General features: G+C 42.4%; 1 protein-coding gene across 1 annotated transcript; it reads left to right on the top strand.

Moving 5' to 3' along the window:
• The first annotated feature begins 1,110 nt into the window (after nt 1-1,110).
• On the top strand, nt 1,111-11,502 carry trim47 (tripartite motif containing 47). Its single transcript, XM_084074861.1, has 8 exons — nt 1,111-1,359; nt 2,912-3,144; nt 3,783-3,828; nt 5,141-5,236; nt 6,622-6,846; nt 7,429-7,451; nt 8,609-8,730; nt 9,685-11,502. The coding sequence occupies exons 1-8, from the start codon at nt 1,219-1,221 to the stop codon at nt 10,245-10,247; spliced, it is 1,449 nt and encodes a 482-aa protein (XP_083930987.1). The 5' UTR covers nt 1,111-1,218; the 3' UTR covers nt 10,248-11,502.
• Nucleotides 11,503-27,658: the final 16,156 nt, after the last annotated feature.

Genomic DNA, 27,658 nt, shown 5'->3' with positions numbered 1-27,658 from the left:
AATAATGTGTGTGTGTGTGTGTGTGTGTGTGTGTGTGTGTGTGTGTGTGTGTGTGTGTGTGTGTGTGTGTGTGTGTGTGTGTGTGTGTGTGTGTGTGTGTGTGTGTGTGTGCGTGTGCGTGTGTGTCATGGCTTCGATCCCCGTACGGGCCAGAGAGCTGTGATGAGAAAACATGCATGCACATCTCTAAAAACACTGCTTTATTCACCCAAGTTAGGCAAAAACATGTCTTTCTGCATATCCAATGTGCTCCCCACAGAGCAATAAGGTCTAATGGGTATTTCAGCTCACTAACTTTCTGAGCACTCTGCAATATCTGCAAATGTCAACTCCATGACATTTGAAGAGTCATTGGATCGTGCGCCAAAATGAAAATGGCTGGTTTTCTGACACGGTGCTCTCCAAATAGACAGTCAGAACATAACAGTGAACCGTGAAATATAAAATACATAACCATATTACTAGGACCAGGTGGCCTAAAGGATAAGGGGTCTGACTTAGGATCAGAAAATTGAGAGTTTGAATCCCTTTGTGGTTGAATTCCTCTGTTGTGTAACCATCATCAGTGGTGGAAAAAGTACTCACATTGTTTACTTAAGTAAAAGTATCAATACTGCAATGTAAAAATAATATTAATGTGAAAGTCCAGAATTCAAAATTGACTTGAGTAAAAGTACAAAAGTATTGGTATCAAAATGTACTTAAAGTACAAACAGTTCATTTGAAAAAAAAACATTTGAAATATATATGTTTTAATGTAGGAAACGAAAAAAAGGGGGTTATTTAGTACTCACGGCCCATAAATATTGGTCCCCGACCCAAACATGGGTCCCCGACCCACTGTTTGGGAAACAATGTTTTAAAGGCTACACTCCAATTGTGATTGGTTCAGACGGATATGACGCGTCACGTTCAGACGGATATGACGCGTGACGTTCCGTGACGCGTCATATCCGTCTGAACCAATCACAACTGAGCGAGGCTCACTTTGAAACGTTTGTTTTCCTGTTTCTCTTCGCGTTGGTTGACTTGGTTCATTCTCTCTTATCTGAGCCGTGCCGTGCCGTGCTGTACAGTTACAACGGTAACAAACACATGTTAAGTATGGCGACCAACTTAGCAGTGCGTGTTAGCAACTTAAAAATCACCATTAACAACAACAACACGACTAACAACAGCGTCGACGACGACGCTGAGGACGACGTGAAGAGAGAGCTGATGTGTCCCATCTGTCTGGACTACTTTAAGGAGCCCGTCATCCTGAGCTGCGGACACAACTTCTGCCGAGGCTGCATCTCCCTGCACTGGAGCCGCACGGGAGAGAGGAACCACGGCTACGAATGTCCACAGTGCAGGACGGTTCGTAAAACGATAATGACATTATTTTTTGAGCCGTACGGATGGGTAACATCCGTGGCTTTTGGGAAAGCACTTTGTATTTTTGATTTGCACATCTTACGGTAGAATTGTGGGCGTTGAACGCAGAGATCCAGTGGCTATATGGGGTTAGTGGCCGAGACTGTATCAGATATTAACTCATGTCTGTCAGTCTTCGTCCAAGGCTAACGTCAGTGTAGAACGGTTTGTTAAATATGACATTATTTGAACCGTATTGGTCAATAAATAGAGCCGTACGGACAGGTAACATCCGTGGCTTTAGGGAAAGCACTTTATATTTTTTAATTTGCACATGTATGGTAGAAGTACGGGCTTTAAACACAGAATTTCAGTGGCTATTTTGTTATAAGTTGCCAGGACTGTCAAGAGATGAACTCATTTCTATCAGTCTTCGTCCAATGCTGACCCCAGTGCAGAACGTTTTGTAACATAACTTTTACATTACTATGATGAATTACTCCCGTGCAGAACGGGTTGTAAAGTTACCTAAGTTAATAATTTACTTTACATTAGTAGGCCTTTAGGAGCATAGGAATGACCCTAGCCAATGCAGAACGGTTTGTAAAGTTAGTTAGCACTACGTTATTTGATTCTATTACTAGTATCTTGTTGTTTTGTGTTAGCACAGTCTCTGGTTCCTCAATCATTTTGCTGGGAACCCCTCAGGACCCCTGGGGGTCCCCAGACCATGGGGGACCTTCCCTGCCTGGAATCAGAGGTTTGAGGGACTGGGAGAGAGGGGGGGGGGGGTCATTTATTTATTCATGACTTTATTCAAGCTGGTTGGCACAAAGTTGTACCCAATGGAGCAGTCTTTATGCTAATCTTCTTAAATAAGCCTGTGACACATTAAATTACATTACAGTCATTTAGCAGACGCTTTTATCCAAAGCGACTTAATAAGTGCACTCAACATAGGTAGGGAATAACCAGGGTTACCCCCCCCCCCCCCTGATCATACATTTTTATGGGTGGTGGGGATATGTTTAATACATGCTGATGGTCAGGCTGACCTGATACATTTTTACCCCCTTTTCTCCCCAATTTTGTCGTCATGCCAATAAATTCCTCCCCACACACGACATGTCTGTGTTTTGTCACTGCTGTTGCAATCTGGTGGCAAAAATAAATGCATTTTAACCTACAAAGTGAAATGACTAGTTTGCTATTTGTTTGACAATATCACAGTTTAACAATAATACAATATCAGGATCTCAGGATCCACATAAATATGGCATGGTCCCAATGTGTAGGCTACCTACCTAACCTTTTTTTTTAAAAATACATTATTATTCATCAAAACACATTTGAAAAATCAAATAAAAAAACAACTAGATAACTTATCCTGAGAGAAATTCAGTTAACCCATTCAATCTGTGTCATTTTAGTTTTCTTTGGCTATTTAAAAAAATGCCCAAAGAAATCTAAAAATGACAGAGATGAGTCCCCGCATTGAATGGGCTAATTATTAAGCCAACTACAATGACATTTCCAAACATTGTTCTTTTAACAGGTGTTCAGTAAGATGACCATGACCAAGAACTTTGTGGTCCAGAACCTGGTGGACAGACTGGACGAGCTGAACGAGCTCCGCTGTTCTGCGCCGGCGCCGCCCCCCTGTCCCGCTAAGGTCAACGCTAAGGTCACCAGCGGCCAGTGTGACGAACACGGCGAGGAGCTGAAGATGTACTGCCAGACGGACCTGTGTCGCATCTGTGTGGTCTGCAGAGAGTCCAGAGCCCACAGGTACTGTAGGCCTATATATCAGTGGTTCTCAACCTTGTCAAGAACCCCCAAATTGATATGAGTTGTGCCAGGGACCCCAGAAGAGAAGATTTTGGTTTAAAGGTTTCATGACGTTCAGTTTTACCACACATTAAAAGTATTTGTCATGGTCCTTCAAACGTGTATAGAAAGTTTTAACAAAAAATTCCACTCCATTGATCCATGGCAGGTGTTTTTCTCTCACATTTCTAAAGCCTTTTCAACTGCAATGAAAAAAGAAATCTTTGCCTGCGGGTGTCGCTGGTGACAAAGAAAAGGGGAGGGGAGGGGCGAGGAGGAGAGTGGGCGGGATTAATCGACAGTGACCTCACTGTTGAAGGGCCAAGCTCAGATTACTTTTCAGCCTAATTATTCAGAAAACCCCAGACCACAGAAAATCCACTGAATGTTCAAAGTTCAGATTTTTTGGGTGTAATTGAGGTCATAAAACCCCCCAAAAAACGTAAAAAATAAAAAAAGTGTAAATGAATGTCATAGAACCTTTTAAAAGAGGCACAAGCAACAATAGCCATATCCTCACAGTCTTGAGTGTCACTGATGTTTCAATACAGTAATGTCCTTTTTTGTGTTTTCACACTTGATTGTGTTCTTCTCATCAGACATCATGAGGTCTTCCCAGTGAGTGAAGTTGTCAGCGATATGAAGGTGAGGCCTCAGCTTTGATGTTTATTCCACTCTGCATAATACTATCATGTTTGTTATGCTCCTCTGGTAGGCTTACACACATTTCACGTAAACCTTATGAAAATCCACCAATGGGCATGAATGTACAAGTAAGAATGTGTTTGTTGAACCCTTTTGGTAATTGTTATAATTTACTCGTTTTGTTTTGGTGTTTTTGCATCTGCAGTGAAAAGGCTTGTTTTGGAAATTGCTTGTTGATAATGTTATGTCCCAATTTGGCTGTGTGCCTGTGTTAAGCATACTAACAGGGCTGTTGTTAAATTCATCAATATTTTTGAATGTCATTATAACAACAGATCAAGCATACCGTGGCTAAGCAGATGTGCCAAGGTAGCAGAATAGATTACTTGCAAGTTGCAACATGATTTTGCTCCCAAGATGATTGAGGCTAATAATTTATTGTGTTTGTGCAATTGTACCCTGCATGTGCAGCCCTAGAACTAAAAAAAAGAGTGTGGGTGCCCCCTTGTGGATCAAACTGTTCACTTGGGTCATGTCTAGTCATGCAAGAAAAGTAAGGCTGGGAGTAGGGATATTCTGATATATGACTAGACATTGTCTGGGATTTGTTACAGATTTTTGATACGTGTTGTCTTTTGGTTTTAATCATGTAAGCCTTAATTTATACTTAAAGGACGAGTTCACCCAAAAAAATGACTTATTTTCTATCAATAAAACACCCCATGAAGCCTTGATTTCATGGATTTATTTTTGTTTTTGTGGCATTCCTAAGACAATAATTTGATGACCGTGCGTATTTCCGGTAGGAGACACAAATAATCTACTTTGTGTCTCCTACCGGATACATTAGCCGGTAGGAGACGGGAATCAAATTATTAGCTTAGGAATGCGACAAAAACAAAAAATAATCCATGGATTCAAGGCTTCATAGGGTGTGCAATCGATAGAAAATAAGTCATTTTTTGGGTGAACTCCTCCTTTTTAAATGTTTTTTTTTAAATGTTAGCTTGTAGATTTTATTAATTTGTTGTACAGTATATTTTCATCAAAATATTGATATCAAGGTATTTTGTAAAAAAAAAGAAAATAAATACAAATATGGTGATAGTTGATTTTATCCGTATCGCCCATCCCTGGGCCTACAAGAAAGTCAGTCAGGCCAGTCTTGTTTTGCAGTGACCGCTCTCTTCACTGGACGCTAATCAGAAATCCTTTCAAATATGGTACGTACAGGTATGCAATACTGTGATTCATGTGTTTCTTGTAATATTTCAGTGTCATGTATTTGTCTATTTATCTTTATCCCTTTTAGGCAACGCTGGAATCTACGCTGGACGACCTCACATGGCACAGGACTCAGTGTGAGAAAGTCAAAACCACAGAGGAGCGTGACAAAACTGAAGCCCAGGTAAGTCATTTAGAATAGAACCTTGTACTCAGGGACGTCACAGGCTCTCAGAAGGTGGGGGGGATGGACTTTCGGTGGACTATACCCCTTACTTTATACTTTGGCTATTCAAAAATAGCAGATATACAAGCTCATAGCGCGGCACCGAGTGCGTTTTTTTGGGCAGATTTTGTTCGTTTTTTTTCGTATTTTGGGGGTTAGGGTTAGGTTATTTAATTCTTATTTTTGCCTGATTTTACCGATTTATTATCAAAAAATATATGTATTTTTAATTTTTTCAAAAAGTGGGGGGTATGAAATCACGGATCTGTGAGAGTGAGGGTGTCGCGTCGTACGCACAGTGAATGGCCGTGACGCCCCTGCTTGTACTGTCCGACAAAATTACGTGTCAAAACATCGGTAATGGGTCATGTGGTTCCCAGACCTTTTAGCTTGAGACCCAAAAGATACATTTTATGTCTCCCCGGGACCCAAAGTAGTGAAAATAGCAGATCTACAAGCTCACACAACGCATCCGTGTTGTGATAGAAGTGGTTAAACCAGCAATTATGTTTAGAAGCATTTTCCATAAAACACAAATGGTCTCAGATATTTCATAAAAGCAAAGGTTAAAAGCCTCAGTCTGTGATTTCTTCCCTGTCGTCGGCAGTATGTAGAACAATATTACTAAAACATAGTTTTACATATTGTGTTAATTGTTTAGGAAACAGCCCTGGGGGCGGGGGGCCTCCTTTCACACCGTTTCACAAAATATCACATAATAGGACTTGGCCATACACATTATTTTTTCAGTCGTAAGGTTTTATTCTGCTTTAACATATTAAAACCGGTCCATTAAAAACATCTGTATCATTTTAGATTTTAGCAACATGACGTTTAAAAAAAAAAACTTGTAGGATTTACGGTGGTTCTCAAAAATACCACATACGTTTGCACTTGTACATCTGCTATTTTTGAAACATCTTGAAAGTGTTAGAAAAGTTTTGACTAATTTTGATATTTTTTTAACAAATCTTCTCTTCTGGGGGTCCCTGGCACAAAACATTTTCAGATGGGGGTCCACAGGCCAAATACATAGCATTTTGGGGGTCCTTGGCACGCAAAAGAAGTTTGACAACTACTGATTTTAGAAGGCATTTTTGTAGAATCGTCCTCAGGTCTTAACCCATTTAGACCTGGAACGCATCTGTGTCACTTTATATTTCTTTGGCTATTCAAAAATAGCAGATATACAAGCTCATAGCGCAGCACCGAGTGCCGCGCTATGAGCTTGTATATCTGCTATTTTTGAAAAATCTTGAAAAAAAAAAACAACTGTTCAGATTTAGAAAGAAAATGTAAGAATGGCCTCAGGTCTTAATGGGTCCATGCACACTGTCTTTCAGAACATGAAGAAGAAGCTGAGGGAGAAGATCGAGAACGACGTGGGCCATCTGGTCCAGTTCTTACTGGACGAGAGGGACTCCATGCTGGACCAGCTGGACCGCGACGAAGAGGAGACTATAAAGGCCATCAACGACAACCTGAGGCTGGTGGAGGCCCAGCTGGCGGCCGTGGACAGAGACATCGCCGCCATCAGCTCCCAGCTCACCGAGGAAACCAGCTTTGAGGTAAAGGCACTCATTAGGGCTGTCACCATTACAGATTTAAACCCTTTAAGACCAGGAACGCATCTGTCATCTTTACATTTCTTTGGGCTATTCAAAAATAGCAGATCTACAAGCTCATAGTGTGGCACTGCAATAAGTTCCGCGCTACGAGCTTGTAGATCTGCTATTTTTGAAAATTTGTGCAAATCTTTGAATATATGTGTTTTTTAAAGTGAACATTTGTAACTCAAATCTTTGCTTCTGGGGGATTGTAGAACTGCTATTTTCAGTATTTGTTGCATTGCATGACATCCTTGTTCAACCAAACATAAACTAGGGCTGAAATGGTTCATGGATTTGTTGATATATATATATATATATATATATATATATATATATATATATATATATATATATATATATATATATATATATATATATATATATATATATATATATAAAAACGTTTTATTAAAAGAAGAAAATGATCCATAGTTGCAGTCATTGATGGGACATCATGTCATCCCAATTCAACACTGAATGAATCAATGAACATCATTTAAGACTTTGTGTTCTCTCTTCCTTTTTTTTCTCTTCAAACAGAACCTCACTAAGACACACGACAAGTAAGTGACTTCACTTCTCATTCCTCCCCCATTATCAAAGTAAGCCTTTATAAAGCAAAAATAAATTCACTGACCTTCCAGTGTGTTTCAGTGTAGAATATTTGCTGCTAATCTACTACAGTGTGTGCAGACAGGTGTTCTAAGATTCCCCAAACCATGTTGTCCAAATACATTCAAATTGTTTTTGTTTTCTCAAGATAAAGCATTGCCCTGGCATATACTTAATGTATGGCAGAAATTGGTGACATCTCTGCTACTTTTTGTCCAGTAAACGGTTGTTCATATACACAGTCACGTAATTTAAAAACATTCTAGGTCTAAATGTGTTAAGGGTGTATTCACAACCACCTGATTCGGATGCTATCAATGCATAGAATGGGAGATTATCACGTTCTATCAGACCATTGAATGGGCGAAGTAGGCGACCTACTGTCTACCCCGCGATTTATCAGACCATTCATTGGCCGTAATCAGGAGCTACTACCTACCGACGGAGATGACTTAAATACTTCAGTTTCGGTTTTGGTTTTGGTTGTTTTGGTTTCGGACCATGACGGAGGCGCGCAGTCTCAGGCGAGCTGGAGCCCCGCGACGGACCACCGAGGGAGCTAAGGCGACTGAGTTGCCGTCCGGAGCGGTGCGACGCTCGCCTGTGCCTACTCAGCGCCGTTCGAGTTATGTACCGATACGCACAGAATCGTAAATATTGTTGTGGGGACTGCTCCGCCTCCGTCGGTAGGTCAGTAGCTCCTGATTACGCCCAATGAATGGTCTGATAAATCGCGGGGTAGACAGTAGCTCGCCTACTTCGCCCATTCAATGGTCTGATAAAACGTGATAATCTCCCATTCAATGCATTGATAGCATTCGAAGCCGGTGTCACAACGAACTTTGACTCTGCCAATGCGCCGGATTCTGCCAATGCTTTTCAATGGGAACTGAGCAGTGTTCTATTTTGTGGGAAAAAACGTCTATATATCCAGAACAAATATCATGCATTTGAAAGATTCAGAGACTGAGGATTCCTCAATCTCTGAATCTTTCAAATGCATGATATTTGTTCTACCAGGTCTGAGTTGAAATTCATTTAATATGTAATGATTGGTGCATATGGCCATCACCTATAATGGAGCTCCTGTCTGTACGTTTCTCATCAGAATCCGACATTCCGAACCCATGGAGCCTCCTGCAGTAACAGACTGGCCGGTTAGATGGCCAGAATTGTCAGACCCCTTCCAGCTCATCATATGGAAGAAGATGATGCAGACTCTGCCTACTAGTGAGTTGACTATATACTGTATACACAGACATACCCACCAGAGTCCTGCCACCCAACCTGAGACCGATGGTACCCAGATTGTGGGTCAAGTTTGGGGCATATTTTCTCATAGACAGGTCAGACTTTGGGGGACTTGGTGCATTTTGTTTTTGGCTGACAAAATCGTAGGCTAGGTATATCATTTTTCACAAAAAAGTGTTTTAGCTGGCTAATATTCCACTCTGCGAAATCAGTCACCCGAACCAAGGACGGGTGTTCTCGATGAATCTATCATGGTTAAAAGTTAAGAGTGTCTGATAAACATGAATATCAAATATCTAGATACTCAACCAAGCAACATAAAAACTGTCTGGGGTGCTCACAAAAACCTGAGTAGATGTTAAAATGACGCCAACTATGTTTGAAAGGGAAATATCCCTTAACCCATTTAGACCTGAGGCCGATTTAAAAAACGTTAAATCTTGACCTACAGTAAGTTTTCTGAAAAACTTCAAAAATTACAAAAAAAAGATGTTGCTATATACTGTACATAGCAACAAGAACCCCAAAAGGGGTTCCCGGCTTGAAAGGTATAGTTAGGTTACGTAATGGGGTTCTAGGTCTAAGTGTGTTACGGGTGCAGTGTTCATTTTTTGGGAAATTCACGAATGGCAACAAACCGCTCCCCTTTCACATGGGGAGCAACAATACGTCCGTCTCCAGACTTAGATTCGTGGGGTCACACTGTGCTCCACGTGTGAATAGTTTCCACACGTCGTGTCCAAAAAAGTTCAATGCAATTCAAGTCTGGCCGTGGGTGTGGGTGAGACGAGAATGCGTGTAATTTTCGAAGGTATTTTGGGGGTTATTTTCATACCCATTTGTGCAAATTTTCTCACCTAAATGGGGCCAAAATAGAGATAACAGTTTGAAAATGGCTAAGCTTCCTTGCTTTACCTGTCCCAACAACAACAGAGCCTCAGAACCTGACGTTTGACCCGGACACGGCTCACCCCGCCCTCCTCGTCACGGACGACGGCACCGCGGTGGAGGAGACGGACATGTGGCTGGAGGAGAACGTCAAGCTGCCCCAGCGCTTCAACAAATTCTTTGGCGTCCTGGCCACGGACGGCTTCTTATCTGGCCAGCACTACTGGGAGGTGAACGTGAAGGACAAGTGCGTGTGGTTCCTGGGGGTGACCCGCGAGAGCAGCGGCAGGAAGGGCTTTGTGAGCCTCAAGCCGTCCGCGGGCTACTGGGTGATGTCCCAGCAGCAGCTGGGAGGGCTGCAGTTCTCCTACCAGGAGGGCGGCGCCGTCCCCGTGGACAACGTGGAGCGCACGCTGCTGCTCGTCGGCGTGTTCCTGGACTACGACGGCGGACGGGTCAGCTTCTACGACGCCGGCGCAAACATGAAGAAGCTGTGCGACATGGACGCGTCCTTTAAAGGCAAGCCCGTGTATCCTTTCTTCAGCCCCGGGAAAAAAGATCGGAGCGCTGGCCGGCTTCAGATGTGCCACTATTACTGGGATGTTTGAGCAGTTTAAACCACTGTTTCATCTCAACGCTGTGTTCGGGGGGACACAACGTTGATATCGTTTGTACCCTCAGAGTTGCAGACTTTCAAGAGTCAATTTGAACCCCTGGTGGTGGTCCCCCGGGCCCTACGTTAAGAACCAGTGGTTAAAAACCCATGTTCACCGGATCTTCAGTAAGGATTAGTGACATAAAGGATTTAATAGTTTGTGTCAGTCTGCTTTAAGTGCAACCTAAAAGGAAAGTTTTACTATAGCAAGGTGACATCACCTGGCACCAAAAACAGCCTAGATGGCTCGTTGAGTAGAGATAATCTAAAGAGATTTAAAAAAGGTAAAACTGTATAGAGATTTGTCATTGCTCAGATTTTTGGAAAGGTTTATGTTCTAACCTAAAGGTGCAGAAGCCAAGCGCAGTGATGTGTGTTAATAATTTGAGTAATACTGGGAAAATAGAGGATCTACAAGCGATGAGCGATGTGAACTTATTTTTTTTCAATGGTTTGAATATACAAAACGAGGCTTAAGTGGTTCAGTTTATCAGTCGCTGAGAGAGCAGTTCAAAGTCAAAAACCTCTAGAATTCAATCTGTCAACATCCATCTTCATATATAGTTTGTACTCCGTTTGGACTGGAGACGCTAAATGCTTTTGAGTCACGTTTTATTTTGACTGAATCGAGCTTTAATGTAAAGCATGTTGACTTTCTATATCAGTGTTTGTCTGCATTTTTTTACTTCCTTGAAGTGTTCAGTGTTCTGAAGGTGCCTTGGCTGAGAACCTGTCTTACTGAAACCATTTCCAGATCTACAGTACTGTATACCAGTGGTTCTCAAAGGGGGTCCAGGGACCCCTTCCAGGTCTGTAACTCTTGAGTGTACAAACCAAAACCACAGCAATCATTGTGGTTCCATTTTGTATACTCAAGAGTTGTGGGGTTCTTGAAATAACATAAAGTTTGAGAACCACTGCCGTATACTCACCTCCTATTAATTTAAATACCTGGATACTTTGCTGGAAACTGTTTGGCATTTAATTTAATTTACCTGCCAGGATGAACCTATAGGTTCTATACTAGGTCAGTATTACAGCTGGGGAGGCCTCTGTGACCAGGGTATGGCATAGTACATGACTATTAGTAAAGCTTGGTTAGTTATCGTTCATATTCATGGATTAAAGTTCCCCAGTCAGACTGATTTCAATCATTTGAATTCCATAGAAGCCAGCATGTCTTCTATGAAAGCATGTTGCGTTGCGAAAATAGCCGATCTACAAGCTCTCAATGCGTCTGCGACGCATTGAGAGCTTGTAGATAGGCTATTTTTGGTTATTCTTTTAAGATTAGAGCATTTTAAAAGTGGTCAAACCTAGCAATATGTTTATAAGCATTTTCCATGAAAAACCCTAACGGTCTCGGATATTTCATGAAGGCGAAGGTTAAATCTTCAATCTGTGATCTCTTCACCTAAAACATTATAATTTTACATCTTGTGTTAACTGTTTAGGAAACGGCGCTAGTGTGATGGGGATCTTCTCACATTGTTTCACAAATCACATATTAGGACTTGGCCAGACACATTTTTTTTTCAGTTGTGATTTATTTTATTTTATTATAGCTTTGATCCATGCCTATAGAAAGGCTTAGTCACTTATCGTTCATAGTCCAGGCAGGAAACGGATGGTTTCTCTTACTGTTCAATATGGCCATATTTCCGTTGAACTTTTGGACTTTATTGTGACGGGTCGTGCAGACTGCTTAGCCAATAAATCTAACTTTTTCTTCTTCTTGTTATTTTACTGTTTAGTCAGTTCTCAGTTATGATGAATCAAATATTTTCATTTTTGGTTTTCAACATTAAAAACATTTCATTGCCCCTTGCTTTCCCCCCAGCACAAATTCAAGTTTTCAACGTATCTTAGACAACTCTTGTTTGTAGGTTCAGCACCATTTTCTGTTTTAATTGTAGCTAACCTGTTCCAATCCAAACCATTGGATATACCCTGTTCTATGTTGGTTCTTCGCTGTTTTATGTGTATATATTTGACTTTAAATAAACAAAATTCTTTTCTATGAAGATCACTAGTAAAGTATTTTTTTATATATTTCTTGAAATGTATAAAACATCCCCAAGAAATGTTTTATTCTCCATTCTGTTGAGAAATACTTGGATTCAAGTTACTCCATAGAATATGACACCAGACAGTTGGTCTGTGGTGTCAAATTTGGCTTTTGGGTCTTGAGCTAAATCATTTGGAACCAATGATTTTATATTAACGCTTATCCAGTCTTCCGACCACTCATACCCTTTACGTCTCGCATTCACACACCAGCGGTGGAGGCAGCCATGCAAGAAGGTACCACCCTGCTTGCCTGGTCCAATCAGGGGTTGACATGATCGCCAGGAGCATCCGGGATCAAACCAGATAACCTTATGGTTCCCAGATTGGCCTCTCCTGAGCCACTGCCTCCCCCATAACCGCTGTCGGGTAGAAACCTCTTATCTCCATATTCTAATTAATGCCCTATTGATCATACTACAGCCTCACACGAAAGCATCATAAGTAACAGACATACAAGCTCGAACAACAGCAGCAACGCTGCTGTCAACCTGTGTCCCCATATATGGAGATCTCTGTAGTATCTGTCAGTCCATGTCTCATTTATGCCCATATATGGAGATCCTTGATGTCATCAGTATATGCCCATTTACTGGAATGCCCATATATGGGCATATTGGTTGGATCTGTAGCAGAGGCAAGCGATTAAGCTTACCACACCACACCATTGCGCCAAGGAACCATTGGGCCCTCAGCAGTAGCCTGGTTCCAGACCATAGACCCCGCCCACTCTCTGAGTGAGCTCCTCTTGGTCTGGTGTCATAATGTGAGCCTATGGCTTTTCACGATCTAAGAAAAATCTGTCAAATCAGAGTCGGAGGTGGGGGTGGTCTAACGACAAGCCAATCAGCGAATATCTGCTATAACAAGCTGTGCGATGACGTCAGATGTAGACGGATCCGTAGATCTCTTGTGATTGGTTTAGGGAAATTTGTATCCCCTCCCCCTAGTAATCGCGGACATTGCAGCCAATTTCAGACTGAAGCTCCACGCAGCTTCAGGCTGATAATCAGGCTACCTCAGCAGGTGTTTTCCAATGCTTCTGAGTTGTTCTTTTGTATTTTAGCCTTGAAAATACTCCAACATTGAACTATAGGTGATCAATTGTCCTCTACACTATCACTCAGTCACTCTCAGCAGAGGTCTGTTAGTACTGTTCAAAGGTCACGTCTCACCTAGACAAAGACCTGATGGTCAAGATTCAGTTTATCCCCTGAGCAAGCAGGCCGGCTCTATTAGCTCAATGGTAAACATTTCAGCACTTGCGCAGGAAACCAAGTTCAAATCCAGTGGAGGCTCGTCCATTATGCTCAATTAAGTGACGCACCCCCCAATGGGAGAAAGAGAGAAAATGTTTATTCTACCATGTAACTAAAAGCTGTATATACTGCATATATACAGTCGCAAAATGTGCGCGCCCCCCTCCCCCCTGAAGGATTTGTCAGGAGCCACCACTGTTCAAATCCGGGGTAGAATAGAAGAGGAAAGTTACATAGTGAATTAAGCTTTAAGTCTCTTAAGTCTCTCTTACTTTTTATTTACAGCAAAAGTGTAAACATTTGAGAGGCATATTTTTGCTGGCATGTGACTTTTTTTTTGTTGACTATTATATTTTATTCCATATAACCCACATGGAACAGGCACAAATTTGGCACAAAAAAGAAAAGATGTTGTTGAACTACTGTCACTATGTAGCTGTTATACAAACTACATTTCTCCCAGGGGTACTAAGGTACTGCAGGGGGCCTGCAGTGCAGGCTTAATGAAAGGGCTTTAGGTGCTGAAGCACAGGGCATCAACCTTGGGGGGGGGGGGACCAAACGGCAGGGAGAAAGTGAAAGAAGACTCAACTATCGCAGAAAAGCCACAAGATTTTGAAGCAGTAGCTGCTGAAGGAGCGATAAAGCGGTGAAACGCGACGGCGGCGACGCGTCAATCCCCCGTAGTTCAGTTTGTCTGAACTACTGCCGTGTGTGTGTGTACATGTACTTACTAGAATGACATCTTTAAGCAATGTATATAATTGCAGCAACGCACCGAGAAAGAGACTTTGCTGTTGTTAGTCTGGACTCTGACCTGTGACCAATCCAGGAGGTAGGTTGAACACCCCCACACCGGCATAGGACCTCCCGGGGTCACTGAATCGCTCAAGCCTCTCCACCACGGCAAGGTCACAGCAATAGGAGAGGAGGTGGCCCTTAAAAGAACCTTTTTTTCGTTTCTTTATTTAGTGTGGCTTTAAAAAACTGACCTTTTTTTCTTTGTCCCCTTTTTAAATAAAAGTTAATTTATTCAATGTATTTATTTCATTATTATTGTTATTGATTTTAGTTTTTTTCACATTGCCCCCACCATGATATTTTGTATTTTGTATTTTTTGTATACGATCATGAGTGGGCGGGGGGACCTCACTGACTGGAGGTCTAGAATCATTGTCTTCGTCTACCTCCTCCACGTTGAAGCACACCACCTCACCACGTTAATGTTGTGGGCCTGTCACTGAGGCTAGAGTGGTGGGCCTTCCCACCACTCTAGTTGCCGCGCTGCGGGACAGTGCCATACCGCTCAAAGCGGTTTGAGCTCGGCCTGAAAGGTCTTGGAGTTTGCCGTACAAAGTTCCGATAACCAGTTGGTGCTGGTGGGTGCCGTTGGGGTACCTGACCCCCTGAACATTGTCCTTTTTGCTCGCAGACATATCCATGTGGTCTCGAGCTATTCTTCTCCAAATCTTCCACCCTCCTCTCTCTCGTCTGCACCTCGACGATCCCCTCGCTGGCTTTCTTCTCCAACTCCTTCACGGCCATCATCCACTCGCTCGCATCCGTCTTCCACTTGTTATGACGCTGCCAATTGGAGCGAAGGACCTTCTCCCACAGGTTTAACTTGAGCTTCTTCGCTTCCCTTTTCTTCCTCGCTTCAACCTCCTTACTCTCTGGCCTCTTCTCCGTCTTCAGATGCTTAACCTGTGCCTCCGGTTCAGCGACCTTAATCCGCATCTTGTTGACCACCCTCTTACCCTCCTCTACCCTCTTGCTCTTCTTCGCCACCTTACCCTCTGGCCTGTCTACCCTCTCCCATTTCTTCTTCACCACCATCTTCTGTTCCTCCCCATCCACCGCCTCCTTGTTCTCCTCCTCCTCAGTGTTTGCTTCCAGCTCCTCAGGAGGAGACTGGAAGGGGAAGTGGGGCTCTGACGCTGGCAGGCTTTCCCTTGCCTCCGGCACCATAGTCTGTTCAACCTTCTCCTCCTTCTCAGTGTTTGCTTCTAGCTCCTCAGGAGGAGACTGGAAGGGGAATGTATGTATGGGTTCTGCTAAGTGGGGCTCAGACGCTGGCAGGCTTTCCCTTGCCTCCGGCACCATAGTCTGTTCAACCTTCTCCACCTTCTCCTCCTTCTCTGGGTTTGATTCCAGTAGCTGCTCCTCGGAAGACGGGCAGGAGAACGTATCGATGGACTGCTCTGCTGAGTGGAGCTCGCATATAGGCATGCTTTTCTTATTCTCCTCCACCGCCATCTTCTGTTCATCATCCTCCTGCGACTCATCAATCTCCTCGTCTGGTTTTTCTTCCAGCATTACCATGGCAGGTTGATAGACGAAGGAGAACTCATTGATGGACCTCTCTAAGTGGGGGAACCACGAAGGCTGGCTTTTCTTATCCAACTCCTCCTCCTCCTTCTTCTCCAGCTCATTAATCTCTTCTGCTGGCGTTGCTTCCAGCTCTTCTGGTTTTGGTCCTGGATAGACGAAGGAGAACTTATTGATGGTCTTGTCTAAGTGGGGCTCCCACATCTCTTCCAGCCTCTTGTCCACATTGTTCACCAGCTCAGGCCACTCCTGTAGCACGTTGTGGCCCTGAGATGATTGGATGGGATATGTGCTGATCTCTCCAACAGTGCAGGGCTCAGCGCGATAGGCATTGAGCTCTCCATCAGTTGTGTAGAGATCCGTGGAGTGGGATCTGATCTCTCCATCACCATAGTGGGCAGTGGGGTGGGTGCTGATATCTCCATCAGTACTGCAGGGGTCTGTGGAGTGGGTGCTGATCTCTCCTGCAGCATAGGGCTGAGTGGGGAGGGCACTGATCTCTCCACCAGTATAGAGTTCAGGGGACAGAAACAGTTTTGGAGAAAAACCTTGGATGTCCTGATCTTCATCATGTGCACTGAGGGTCTGTCCTGTGTGTTGCCTCGATGCAGACGTTTGCATCATGTTTTCAGATGTTGAACACTCCTCTATCAGCTCCTCCTCAACTTTACTCTCCTGCTCCTCTACCTGCTCCACGTCTACTCTCCCCTTCGGCTCCGTCTGCTGCTGCTCCTTTGTTTCCTCCTCATCTTCTTTCCTCTCCTCCTGCGCCTCCTTTTTGTCCTCCATCTTCTCTTTCTCCACTTTGTTCCCGCCCTGCTGTACCACCCCATTCGTCTCCTCCTTCGCCACCCTTTCTTTCTCCTCTTTGTTCTCGTCCTGTACCACCCCTTTCGCCTCCACTTTCTTCGCCACCCTTTTCTTCTTCTTGTTCTTGTAATACTCCTGAACCTGTTTATCGGACACAAAGCCCTTCATCGCCTCCGCTTTGGCTGCCGGCTCGGGCGCATCGAGGCCCTGTACTGGCAGGACGGTGGAGGTGCCGGTCTCTCTGGAAGCGTAGGGCTCAGCGGCGTGGGTGCTGACCTCTCCAGCGGCGCGGTGGGGGTCAGTGGACGGACACGGTTTTGGAGAAACCCTTTGAATGTCGAGATGATCATCCTGTGCCCTGACGGTCTGTCCTGAGCGTTGCCTCCATGCAAGTGTGCTTTCAGGTGTCGAAGACTCTTCTGTCAGCTTCTCCTGTTCCGTCTTCTCCCGATCTCCGTTTTTCCTTTCTTGCTGCTCTATTTTGCTCTCTTTCTCTTCTATCCGCTCCCCTCTTTTCTCCTCTTTGCTCTGCTCCTCTGTCTCCTCTACGTTCCTCCTCTCCTCCTCTGTTCTCTCCTCTTTCCCCCTCCCCGGCTCCTTTTGCTCCCGCTCCTCCGTTTTGTCTTCCACCTTCTCTTCCTCCCTTTTGTTCGTGTCCCGTATCCCGTCATTGCCGTCCAATTCCCGTCCCGTGCCTCTTGACTGCGCGACTGAAGCGGTGAACGCCGCCCTCCTCTTCATCTTCTTATGAGACGACCCCTTTCCGCCGGCATTTTCCTGTTCTGTTTTCCGGAAGGTCTGTCCCTTGGACTGCGTCGCTAACAACATATTTGCAGGTGTTCTCGTTGAAAAAATTATCTTTGAGGGATTTCTCTTGTGTATTCTTAATGCAATTCAACTGAATTTCAGCTTCAGGTCAGTGAAGTGAAGGTGAAATGAAAGGAAATTACTCGAGTCTGTTCTCTTTCTCGTCTAGTATTTCTTTTTGAAAAATTATGTTTGAGGGATTTATTTTGTATTATTCTTCTTACTTGAATTCAACACAATTCAACTCAACTTCAGCTTCAGGTCAGTAAAGTGTAGGTTAAAATACATTAGATTACTTGAGTGTCATCTGGTCTGTTCTCACCCTCTTCTAGTATTATTCTTCTATAATGAGGTGTGCACCTTAGCAGACAAAGACTGGCCAACTGGCAGCTACATCACTGACAGGCCTTTTAAAGGCAGTGCCGCTACGTCACTGATATGTCACGGGGCATGCCGAGGCACGGGTATAACCATATATGGAAGGCCAATGTAGGGAAGGTTAAAGCACTAAAACATTTCTTTCGATGTTGGAGCAATGCTAACGGCATCTTTGATATGGGATGGCTGACCCCTTGATAGTGATCAGTCATCAACACGACGTCAGCAGCAATTTTATTTATCACATCAGGGATCCTCATGTGTCCACATGGGGATGGACTAAATATGGAGATATGGGGCGTCATCAGGATGCCTATTCACCGACCTCATGCTTGGCACCGCACTCCCTCAGGTCCTTGGCGTCACGTCACACGAGCTGAGTTTGAAGTCAGTCGGACGGTTCATCCCTGATGTCATCAGTATATGCCCATATATGATCATGCCCATATATGGGTATTCAAATATGGGAGACTGTAATTGGTAGTTGGTTGTAGGTCTAACCAATTGCGTCCAGAGCCATTCTTTCCAGAGTCCCTTGGGGGGAAAAAAAACGTCCTCATAGAAGCACCAGACTCATATACTCTGGCCACGCGAGGCTGCATAGTAGAGGCGGCTTCTCCTGGCCTTTTTAGTTCTAGTTTTAGCCTCTGGGACATTTAAGAGACCAGTGCCAGAGGACCTGAGAGCAGTGTTGCCATATTCTGTGAGAGAAACAAGCAACCAGGGCTAGGAAAACCAGCCCAAAACAAGCGACTATGGGCCACATGCGCACTTTAACATTTACATCAGCTATTTTCAAATAAAATCTTGCGGGGGAATTATAATAAGCAGATCTGGCAACCCTGCCTGAGAGCTCTGCCAGGCACATACCCAGAGAGCATTGCAGATAAATAGGCAGGCTGCGCGTTTCCATGTATTGATTTAAAAAAAACAGTAAAAGGACCTTAACATGGATTCTAAAACTAACAGGCAACCAGGGAGTGACTTTAAAACGGGTGTGATGTGTGCTCTCCCTCTGGTCTTACAGTACAGATAAGGTTATTACTGTGTTCTGATGGACAGTTATGTTGCTACTGTATGCTATGCAAAGCATGTGTTAACTTGTAGTTTACACCGCTGTAAACATAGAGTATTAATAGTAATTAACCACTTAAACCCCAGCATCCGCATTGCGTTGCAACCGGTTGTGTGCATGCTTGTCGATCGGCTATTTTCAGTGAAAGCTTCCCCCACAATGACAGAAAACAGAAAATATAAAGACCGGGAACGCATCTGTGTAACCACTTTAACCATTGTTTTATACTTTAAGGCTTTTCAAAAATAGCAGATCTACTCCAGTAGATCTGCTATCCTTAGGGGGGGGGGGGGGGTTCCAGGGGGTCCCCAGCTAAATGTGTTAATACATATACAATAACCCCTTTATCCATATTTTATATCGATGACTATTTATATCCATATTTTTATACGATTACTATATTCAAAAATAGCAGATATACAAGCTCGCAGCGCGTCACTTCGTGCCGCGCTGCGATCTTGTATATCTGCTATTTTTGAACATTTTCCAAAAATCCTGAAAGTGTTTGAAGAATTTCAAATAATTTGGCATTTTTGCCAGACCCAGAGGGTTGGCCTACATGAGGCCCCCTTTTGTCCATACATGGGCATAAAAGTCCAGGCGCGGCACAAATTGTCTTCTTTGAATAGACATACATTTTATTTTTATCTTATATAAACACAATTGACACAAGGAATTGACACTATGCTGCTGATAATAGGAAAATTATAATCACAGACATTCCTGGAGAATTAGAAGATAGAATCTTGTGTGCCAGGCTGTGGGTGTGTTTAGATATTCGCAACAGCGCATTGGTTTGTATTTTATTATTAAAGATAAATTTTCTTACTTTAATAATAAGATATATTTGCCTGTCATCGCGAGACTACAGTTGTTGACCGCTGTGAATAGACCTGTACTAAAGTACAGTGAATGTCTGTGCGATCTGTCGCCATCACTGAAAATAACATACATGTAAACAGACATAAAACTGCTGTCCTGTGCAGTGAAAAAACATAACCATTTCACTCCTAATAATACATATTTGAATGCAGCTTTTTTTACCCAGTTGATGTCCGCCCTTAGAGGAGCAGTTACAAAAAACATCTTGCTCAGGTACATCCTGACTTACTGCTATGGTCGAGGCTTGAACCTGTTACCTTTGGCTCACTAGTCAGTCACTATCCATTCACCTACAGCTGTCTCCTTGGAATCTGTGGTTCTAAAACGTTTTGTTCTCAAGGACCCCCCCCAAATTGACATGTCATTTGCAAATGTTGTTCACCTGTGTCTTGTTTAGCCCTAACTATCTAAACCTTCAGCTTATAAATCCCTGGTATATCTCCTGAGCCACCCTGATATGGAAGATGCAACTCTATTTAATGACTATAAGATATGACAATAACGGATTTGTATTTTGATGACATTAAACATCCCTCTGTTTGCTCTCAATGAAAGAGTAAATCTGGGTGCAGAGAAAAATGTTCCAACAGATGTTTTTTAACAATAACTGTTGTGTTTTCTTGTTGTGTTCCGTAAAATGTTTGTAGCGACATGACAACAGCAGAGCAGACCCCGGGTACGGACGTGCACACGGAGACAATCGACCAGCCAGACGAGGACACGGACAGCCAGAACGAGGCGATAAGACGGCGACCACCCCCAGATGACACACGGACCATATCGTGCCTGTGTAGAGGACCGAGAAGGAGGACGCGACCCGAGTATTGACGTGCAACAACCGCAGCGGCAGAGCATAGCTCTGCCTTGCCGGTAAGTCTTTGATCAGACAAACAGTACTCGTGGTCCCCAGAGAGCTCAGCTAAACAGAACTTCAAGTACCTTGAATCTGTGACTGGCGTCCCTCCTTGTCTTTCACAGGGCAAGCTGAGCTGCTGACGTGTGAGGTGGTGTCGTCGATGCTGCTGTCCCCCCCCTTCTCCTCTTGTAACTGGGTGGTTTCTCCGCTTTATTGTTCTATTCTATTTTAGTTAGTGGGCCCTTTTAGTTGTTTTTAGATAGGCATTTTATTGTTGTGTTTGGCTGTTTTAGATGCCACTGTAATTAGGGTATAATTTCTAATAAAAGTCAATTGTTCATCGTTGCAATTTTGCCTCAGTTTTTGCCTTTTTTTTTTGCCTTGCCTTTTAAATCTCAAAGTTGTCACACGAACCTGTGTTGCCTTTTTAAAGTTTTAACTGAGGACCAGACCTCTCAAAAGGTGGCGTAGTCGGTCATTTTAAGCTTTAAGCAGATCTACAAACTCACAATGCATCGCGATGCGATGCATTGAGCTTGTAGATCGGCTATTTTCAAATGGCCGAAATGTATAGGGCTGAAGTGGCAATGGACATGTAAAGGCAGGCTTACAACTACATACTTACGCCTAGTAACCTCATTCATACTTTAAAATGTTCATCTTACTGTGGACATGTTTGCCTGAAAATGAATCTTTGAAATGTTGCATAGTTTTAGAATTGTACTCCTTTAAAAGTTCAGAGATTTATAATGGAGCCGGAAGGAAGGTTTTGGGACCTCAAAAAAACACTTTCACCTAAAAAATCCATTCACAGTACAAAAATCCCCCCTTACTGTGGACATGCTCCTTGAGATGTTTTACTTTGAAATGATTTGTAGTTTTTGAAATATTTAACTTTAAGCGCCCAATACATTGTCAATGGCAATGTATATTTAAAGGGAAAAGGGTACAAACTTTGCCAGGCTTAGTTAACAGAACAAGTCAGAACCTCTGTGGTTTAGTGGTTTAGATACAGGACTTTCAACCAGAAGGTTACCGGTTCAAATCCAACCAGGACAGGTTTCCAACCAATACCTGACTCTTGCACCTTTATCTGATCTTTCACTGAAGAGCGTGTAAGAGACCATAGAAAGTATGTACCATGGTGGAGCAGTGGTTAAGAAAGTTAAATCCGAAAAAATCACTAAGTCTGGAGGCCAAAATTGTCCCCCCAAAAACCTGTTAGGAGTACGTTTCAGGCAATTTAGAGTTGATTGGTAGTACTTTGTAGTGGAGTATTTTTTTTCACCATTGTGTCACTACCGAAACGTTTTTGTGTCACTACCTAAACGAAAGTTAAATCCGAAAAAATCACTAAGTGTGGAGGCTAAAATCGCCCCCCCAATAACCTGTTAGGAGTTAGGGTATTTGGTAGGGTTTGCCTGAAAAGGGTTTTGGGAAAACAATTTTTTTTGGCCTCCACACTTAGTGATTTTTTCGGATTTAACTTTGTTTCGGTAGTGACACAATGGTGTCACTACCGAAACGAAAAAAAAATTACTAAGGCCAGAGCTCGATGAATGTTAGGGACCAAAAAAAAAGTCACTACCAATCAACTTTAAATTGCCTGAAACGTACTCCTAACAGGTTTTTGGGGGAACCATTTTTGGTAGCACTTTACAATAATGACCCGTTATAACGCATTTATAAACGTTTATAAGTAGTTTGTAGACTATTAACAAATCATTAACAACCTGTTTGTTGACATTCGTAAATGATTACCAAAACCTTTATAACTACAGTTACAAATCATTTGTAAAGTATTAGTAAGTAGTGAACTATTCATGAATAAGCCATTTATATACATCTGTAAAAGATTATTAAATAATTTGTAACGACCCATTCTAAAGCATTTATAAACGTTTATAATCAGTTTGTAGACTATTAACAAATCATTAACAACCTGTTTATTGACATTCGTAAATGATTACTAAAACCTTTATAACTACGGTTACAAATCATCTATAAAGGTATTAGTAACTATTCATGAATAAGCCATGTATAATACATCTGTAAATGATTATTAAATCATTTGTAACTGATGTTACATAATAAATACAAGCTATTGGTAGCTTTTTCATGTTTAACATATGCTTTGTTAAACATTCCTAAAGTATCTATAAATCCTTAGTACATGTTATTATGTGCCCTATAGTAAAGTGAAGACAGTTCATCATTTACAACTGTCTGTTAATGTGTTTGTTCATGTTTAACATGCTTTGTAAAACATTCCTAAAATATCTATAAATCGTTTGTACATGTTATTATGTGCCCTACAGTAAAGTGAAGACAGTTCATCATTTATGACTGTCTGTTAATGTGGACTTTCTCCTTACCTGTTGCAAACTACCTGGCTTTCATGAATGCAGACACCAAACAATTACTAGAATTATCATTCATGTTAAGCAAATGATGCGTAAAGAGTATGTAAACCATTTGCAGACGTTATCATGAGCCTGAGCCTAGTTGCTTCTTTTGGGCTTGTTTTCATAGACCTGTCCGCTTGTTTCTTTTGCAAAATCTGGCAACACACTGATTACCTGCATTACACCTGCAGTAGCCTACTAGGGAGGAAGTGAACAGTGATGCAGTTGCAGACTGGACAGAAATATGTCTAATTCATGTTTTATGTGTTTTAACTGTCTTGTTGCAGGTGATCGAGGTAACATAAAATGGCTAATCTTACACACATGAAGTAGCATTATGACTAGGGGGTATTTTGATGGTGGCTGTTTGTATCCACAATGTTTGTTTTGATGTGTAGGCTAGTAATGTCCTCCATGCTTAGCAGTTTAGCTTAGCAGCTAAAGCTAACTTGCACTGGGAGGTGGTGACTGCAGAGGCTCCAAGCTGCTACTCTGTGATTCTGTTGTGATTCATTTCTTTGTTTAAATGTCAGTGTGTGTGCTGTGGCCAAGAGTTGCTACATTTTATATCTTAATAAATTGTTGTATACTTGTATACTATATAACGTTACTTTTGCCACTTTTTGATGTCACATGTTTTACTAATCACTGTTAAACATGAAATAATAATGCATAGTCTTCACTTTACAACAAGGCCCATGATAACGTTAGCAAATGGTCAACACACTCTTTACGAATGTCTTACGAATCATATATTAAACATGAAATATAATTCTAGTAATTGTTTGGCATCTGCATTCATGACAGCCAGGTAGTTTGCAACAGGTAAGGAGAAAGTCACATTAACAGACAGTTGTAAATGATGAACCGTCTTCACTTTACTATAGGGCACATAATAACATGTACTAAGGATTTATAGATATTTTACTCTACTCAGAGTCATAAGTTTACAAAATGTACTAAAGTACAGTGAACGTCTGTGCGGTTTGTCTTCATCACTGAAAATAACGTACATGTAAACTGATACAAAACTGCTGTCATGTGCAGTTGGGGTGAAGAAACACAACCATTTCACTCCTAATAATACCTATTTGATTTGACATCCTGACTTGCTGCTGTAGCTGAGGCTTGAACCTGCTACCTGCGGCTCAATAGTCAGTGACTCTATCCATTCACCTACAGCTGTTTCCTTGGAATCTGTGGTTCTGAAACGTTTTGTTGTCAACCCCCCAAATTGACATGTATTTGGACAGTGGACCCCAATGTGAAAAGATGTAGTGTCAGGGCCCCCCATGAAAAAGATTTATATTTATGCTGTAACACATTTTTTTTAAAGTTATTTGTCTTGTTTGTTGTTCAAGTCAAAGCACCAGGAAGGCTGTACTTGTCAGCCATCTGTTAGCTCAATGGGTTGAGACGCAGTATTCATGATCCAGAGGCCATGAGTTCAAATCCCATTGATGTATTTCCTATGATTCTTTCCTTTGCAGACTGGCTTCCAGAAGATCAACTGAAAACTACCAGGAAGGCTATATTTGTCATCCAACTGTTAGCTCAATGGGTTGAGACGCAGTATACATGATCCAGAGGCCATGAGTTCAAATCCCATTGATGTCTTTCCTATGATTCTTTCCTTTGCAGACTGGCTTCCAGAAGATCAACTGAAAACTACCATGAAGGCTGTACTTGTCAGCCATCTGTTAGCTCAATGGGTTGAGACGCAGTATTCATGATCCAGAGGCCATGAGTTCAAATCCCATTGATGTCTTTCCTATGATTCTTTCCTTTGCAGACTGGCTTCCAGAAGATCAACTGAAAACTTCCAGGAAGGCTATATTTGTCATCCATCTGTTAGCTCAATGGGTTGAGACGCAGTATACATGATCCAGAGGCCATGAGTTCAAATCCCATTGATGTCTTTCCTATGATTCTTTCCTTTGCAGACTGGCTTCCAGAAGATCAACTGAAAACTACCATGAAGGCTGTACTTGTCAGCCATCTGTTAGCTCAATGGGTTGAGACGCAGTATTCATGATCCAGAGGCCATGAGTTCAAATCCCATTGATGTCTTTCCTATGATTCTTTCCTTGAGTGGGTTCGATTCCCACTCCGAGTCATGTGTCCCCGGTAACTTGGGGCAACGGATAAATTGACTGATATCCTTCGTGATGCTTCCCTTTGCAGAATAACTTCTAGAAAAACAAGTTAAAACCACCAGGAAACCTGTAACTCTCAGCCTACAGCATAGCTCAACTGGTAGAGCGTCTGTCCAATGACTTGACTTGAGTGGGAATCTAACCCACTCAAGTCGTTCCCACTCAAGTCAAGTCTGTCCAATAACTTGACTTGACTTGAGTGGGAATCTAACCCACTCAAGTCGTTCCCAATGACTTGACTTGTCGTTCCCAATGACTCGTCTGTCCAATGACTTGACTTGACTTGAGTGGGAATCTAACCCACTCAAGTCGTTCCCACTCAAGTCAAGTCTGTCCAATAACATGACTTGACTTGACTTGAGTGGGAATCTAACACACTCAAGTCAAGTCAAGTCATGTTATTGGATAGACGCTCTACCAGTTGAGCTATGCTGTAGGCTGAGAGTTACAGGTTTCCTGGTGGTTTTAACTTGTTTTTCTAGAAGTTATTCTGCAAAGGGAAGCATCACGAAGGATATCAGTCAATTTATCCGTTGCCCCAAGTTACCGGGGACACATGACTCGGAGTGGGAATCGAACCCACTCAAGGAAAGAATCATAGGAAAGACATCAATGGGATTTGAACTCAAGGCCTCTGGATCATGAATACTGCGTCTCAACCCATTGAGCTAACAGATGGCTGACAAGTACAGCCTTCCTGGTAGTTTTCAGTTGATCTTCTGGAAGCCAGTCTGCAAAGGAAAGAATCATAGGAAAGACATCAATGGGATTTGAACTCATGGCCTCTGGATCATGAATACTGCGTCTCAACCCATTGAGCTAACAGATGGCTGACAAGTACAGCCTTCATGGTAGTTTTCAGTTGATCTTCTGGAAGCCAGTCTGCAAAGGAAAGAATCATAGGAAAGACATCAATGGGATTTGAACTCATGGCCTCTGGATCATGTATACTGCGTCTCAACCCATTGAGCTAACAGTTGGATGACAAATATAGCCTTCCTGGTAGTTTTCAGTTGATCTTCTGGAAGCCAGTCTGCAAAGGAAAGAATCATAGGAAATACATCAATGGGATTTGAACTCATGGCCTCTGGATCATGAATACTGCGTCTCAACCCATTGAGCTAACAGATGGCTGACAAGTACAGCCTTCCTGGTGCTTTGACTTGAACAACAAACAAGACAAATAACTTTTAAAAAAATGTGTTACAGCATAAATACAAATCTTTTTCATGGGGGGCCCTGACACTACATCTTTATACATTGGGGTCCACTGCCCAAATACATGTCAATTTGGGGGGTTGACAACAAAACGTTTCAGAACCACAGATTCCAAGGAAACAGCTGTAGGTGAATGGATAGAGTCACTGACTATTGAGCCGCAGGTAGCAGGTTCAAGCCTCAGCTACAGCAGCAAGTCAGGATGTCAAATCAAATAGGTATTATTAGGAGTGAAATGGTTGTGTTTCTTCACCCCAACTGCACATGACAGCAGTTTTGTATCAGTTTACATGTACGTTATTTTCAGTGATGAAGACTAACCGCACAGACGTTCACTGTACTTTAGTACATTTTGTAAACTTATGACTGAGTAGAGTAAAATATCTATAAATCCTTAGTACATGTTATTATGTGCCCTATAGTAAAGTGAAGACAGTTCATCATTTACAACTGTCTGTTAATGTGACTTTCTCCTTACCTGTTGCAAACTACCTGGCTTTCATGAATGCAGATGCCAAACAATTACTAGAATTATCTTTCATGTTTAATATATGATTCGTAAGACATTCGTAAAGAGTGTGTTGACCATTTGCTAACGTTATCATGGGCCTTGTTGTAAAGTGAAGACTATGCATTATTATTTCATGTTTAACAGTGATTAGTAAAACATGTGACATCAAAAAGTGGCAAAAGTAACGTTATATAGTATACAAGTATACAACAATTTATTAAGATATAAAATGTAGCAACTCTTGGCCAGAGCACACACACTGACATTTAAACAAAGAAATGAATCACAACAGAATCACAGAGTAGCAGCTTGGAGCCTCTGCAGTCACCACCTCCCAGTGCAAGTTAGCTTTAGCTGCTAAGCTAAACTGCTAAGCATGGAGGACATTACTAGCAAATCAAAACAAACATTGTGGATACAAACAGCCACCATCAAAATACCCCCTAGTCATAATGCTACTTCATGTGTGTAAGATTAGCCATTTTATGTTACCTCGATCACCTGCAACAAGACAGTTAAAACACATAAAACATGAATTAGACATATTTCTGTCCAGTCTGCAACTGCATCACTGTTCACTTCCTCCCTAGTAGGCTACTGCAGGTGTAATGC

The sequence above is a fragment of the Gymnoscopelus microlampas genome, assembly GCF_963454915.1.
Source record: "Gymnoscopelus microlampas genome assembly, chromosome: 12".
NCBI classification, from domain to species: domain Eukaryota; kingdom Metazoa; phylum Chordata; class Actinopteri; order Myctophiformes; family Myctophidae; genus Gymnoscopelus; species Gymnoscopelus microlampas.
This window is presented reverse-complemented; position numbering and strand designations above follow the sequence as displayed.

Excerpts from the sequence above, each read along its gene's own strand:
- trim47 (XM_084074861.1), top strand. The coding sequence starts at position 1,219 with ATGTGTCCCATCTGTCTGGACTACTTTAAGGAGCCCGTCATCCTGAGC. Across the intron at positions 1,360-2,911 it reads AATGTCCACAGTGCAGGACG|GTGTTCAGTAAGATGACCAT; the intron begins GTTCGTAAAACG and ends TTCTTTTAACAG. Across the intron at positions 3,829-5,140 it reads AAGTTGTCAGCGATATGAAG|GCAACGCTGGAATCTACGCT; the intron begins GTGAGGCCTCAG and ends TATCCCTTTTAG.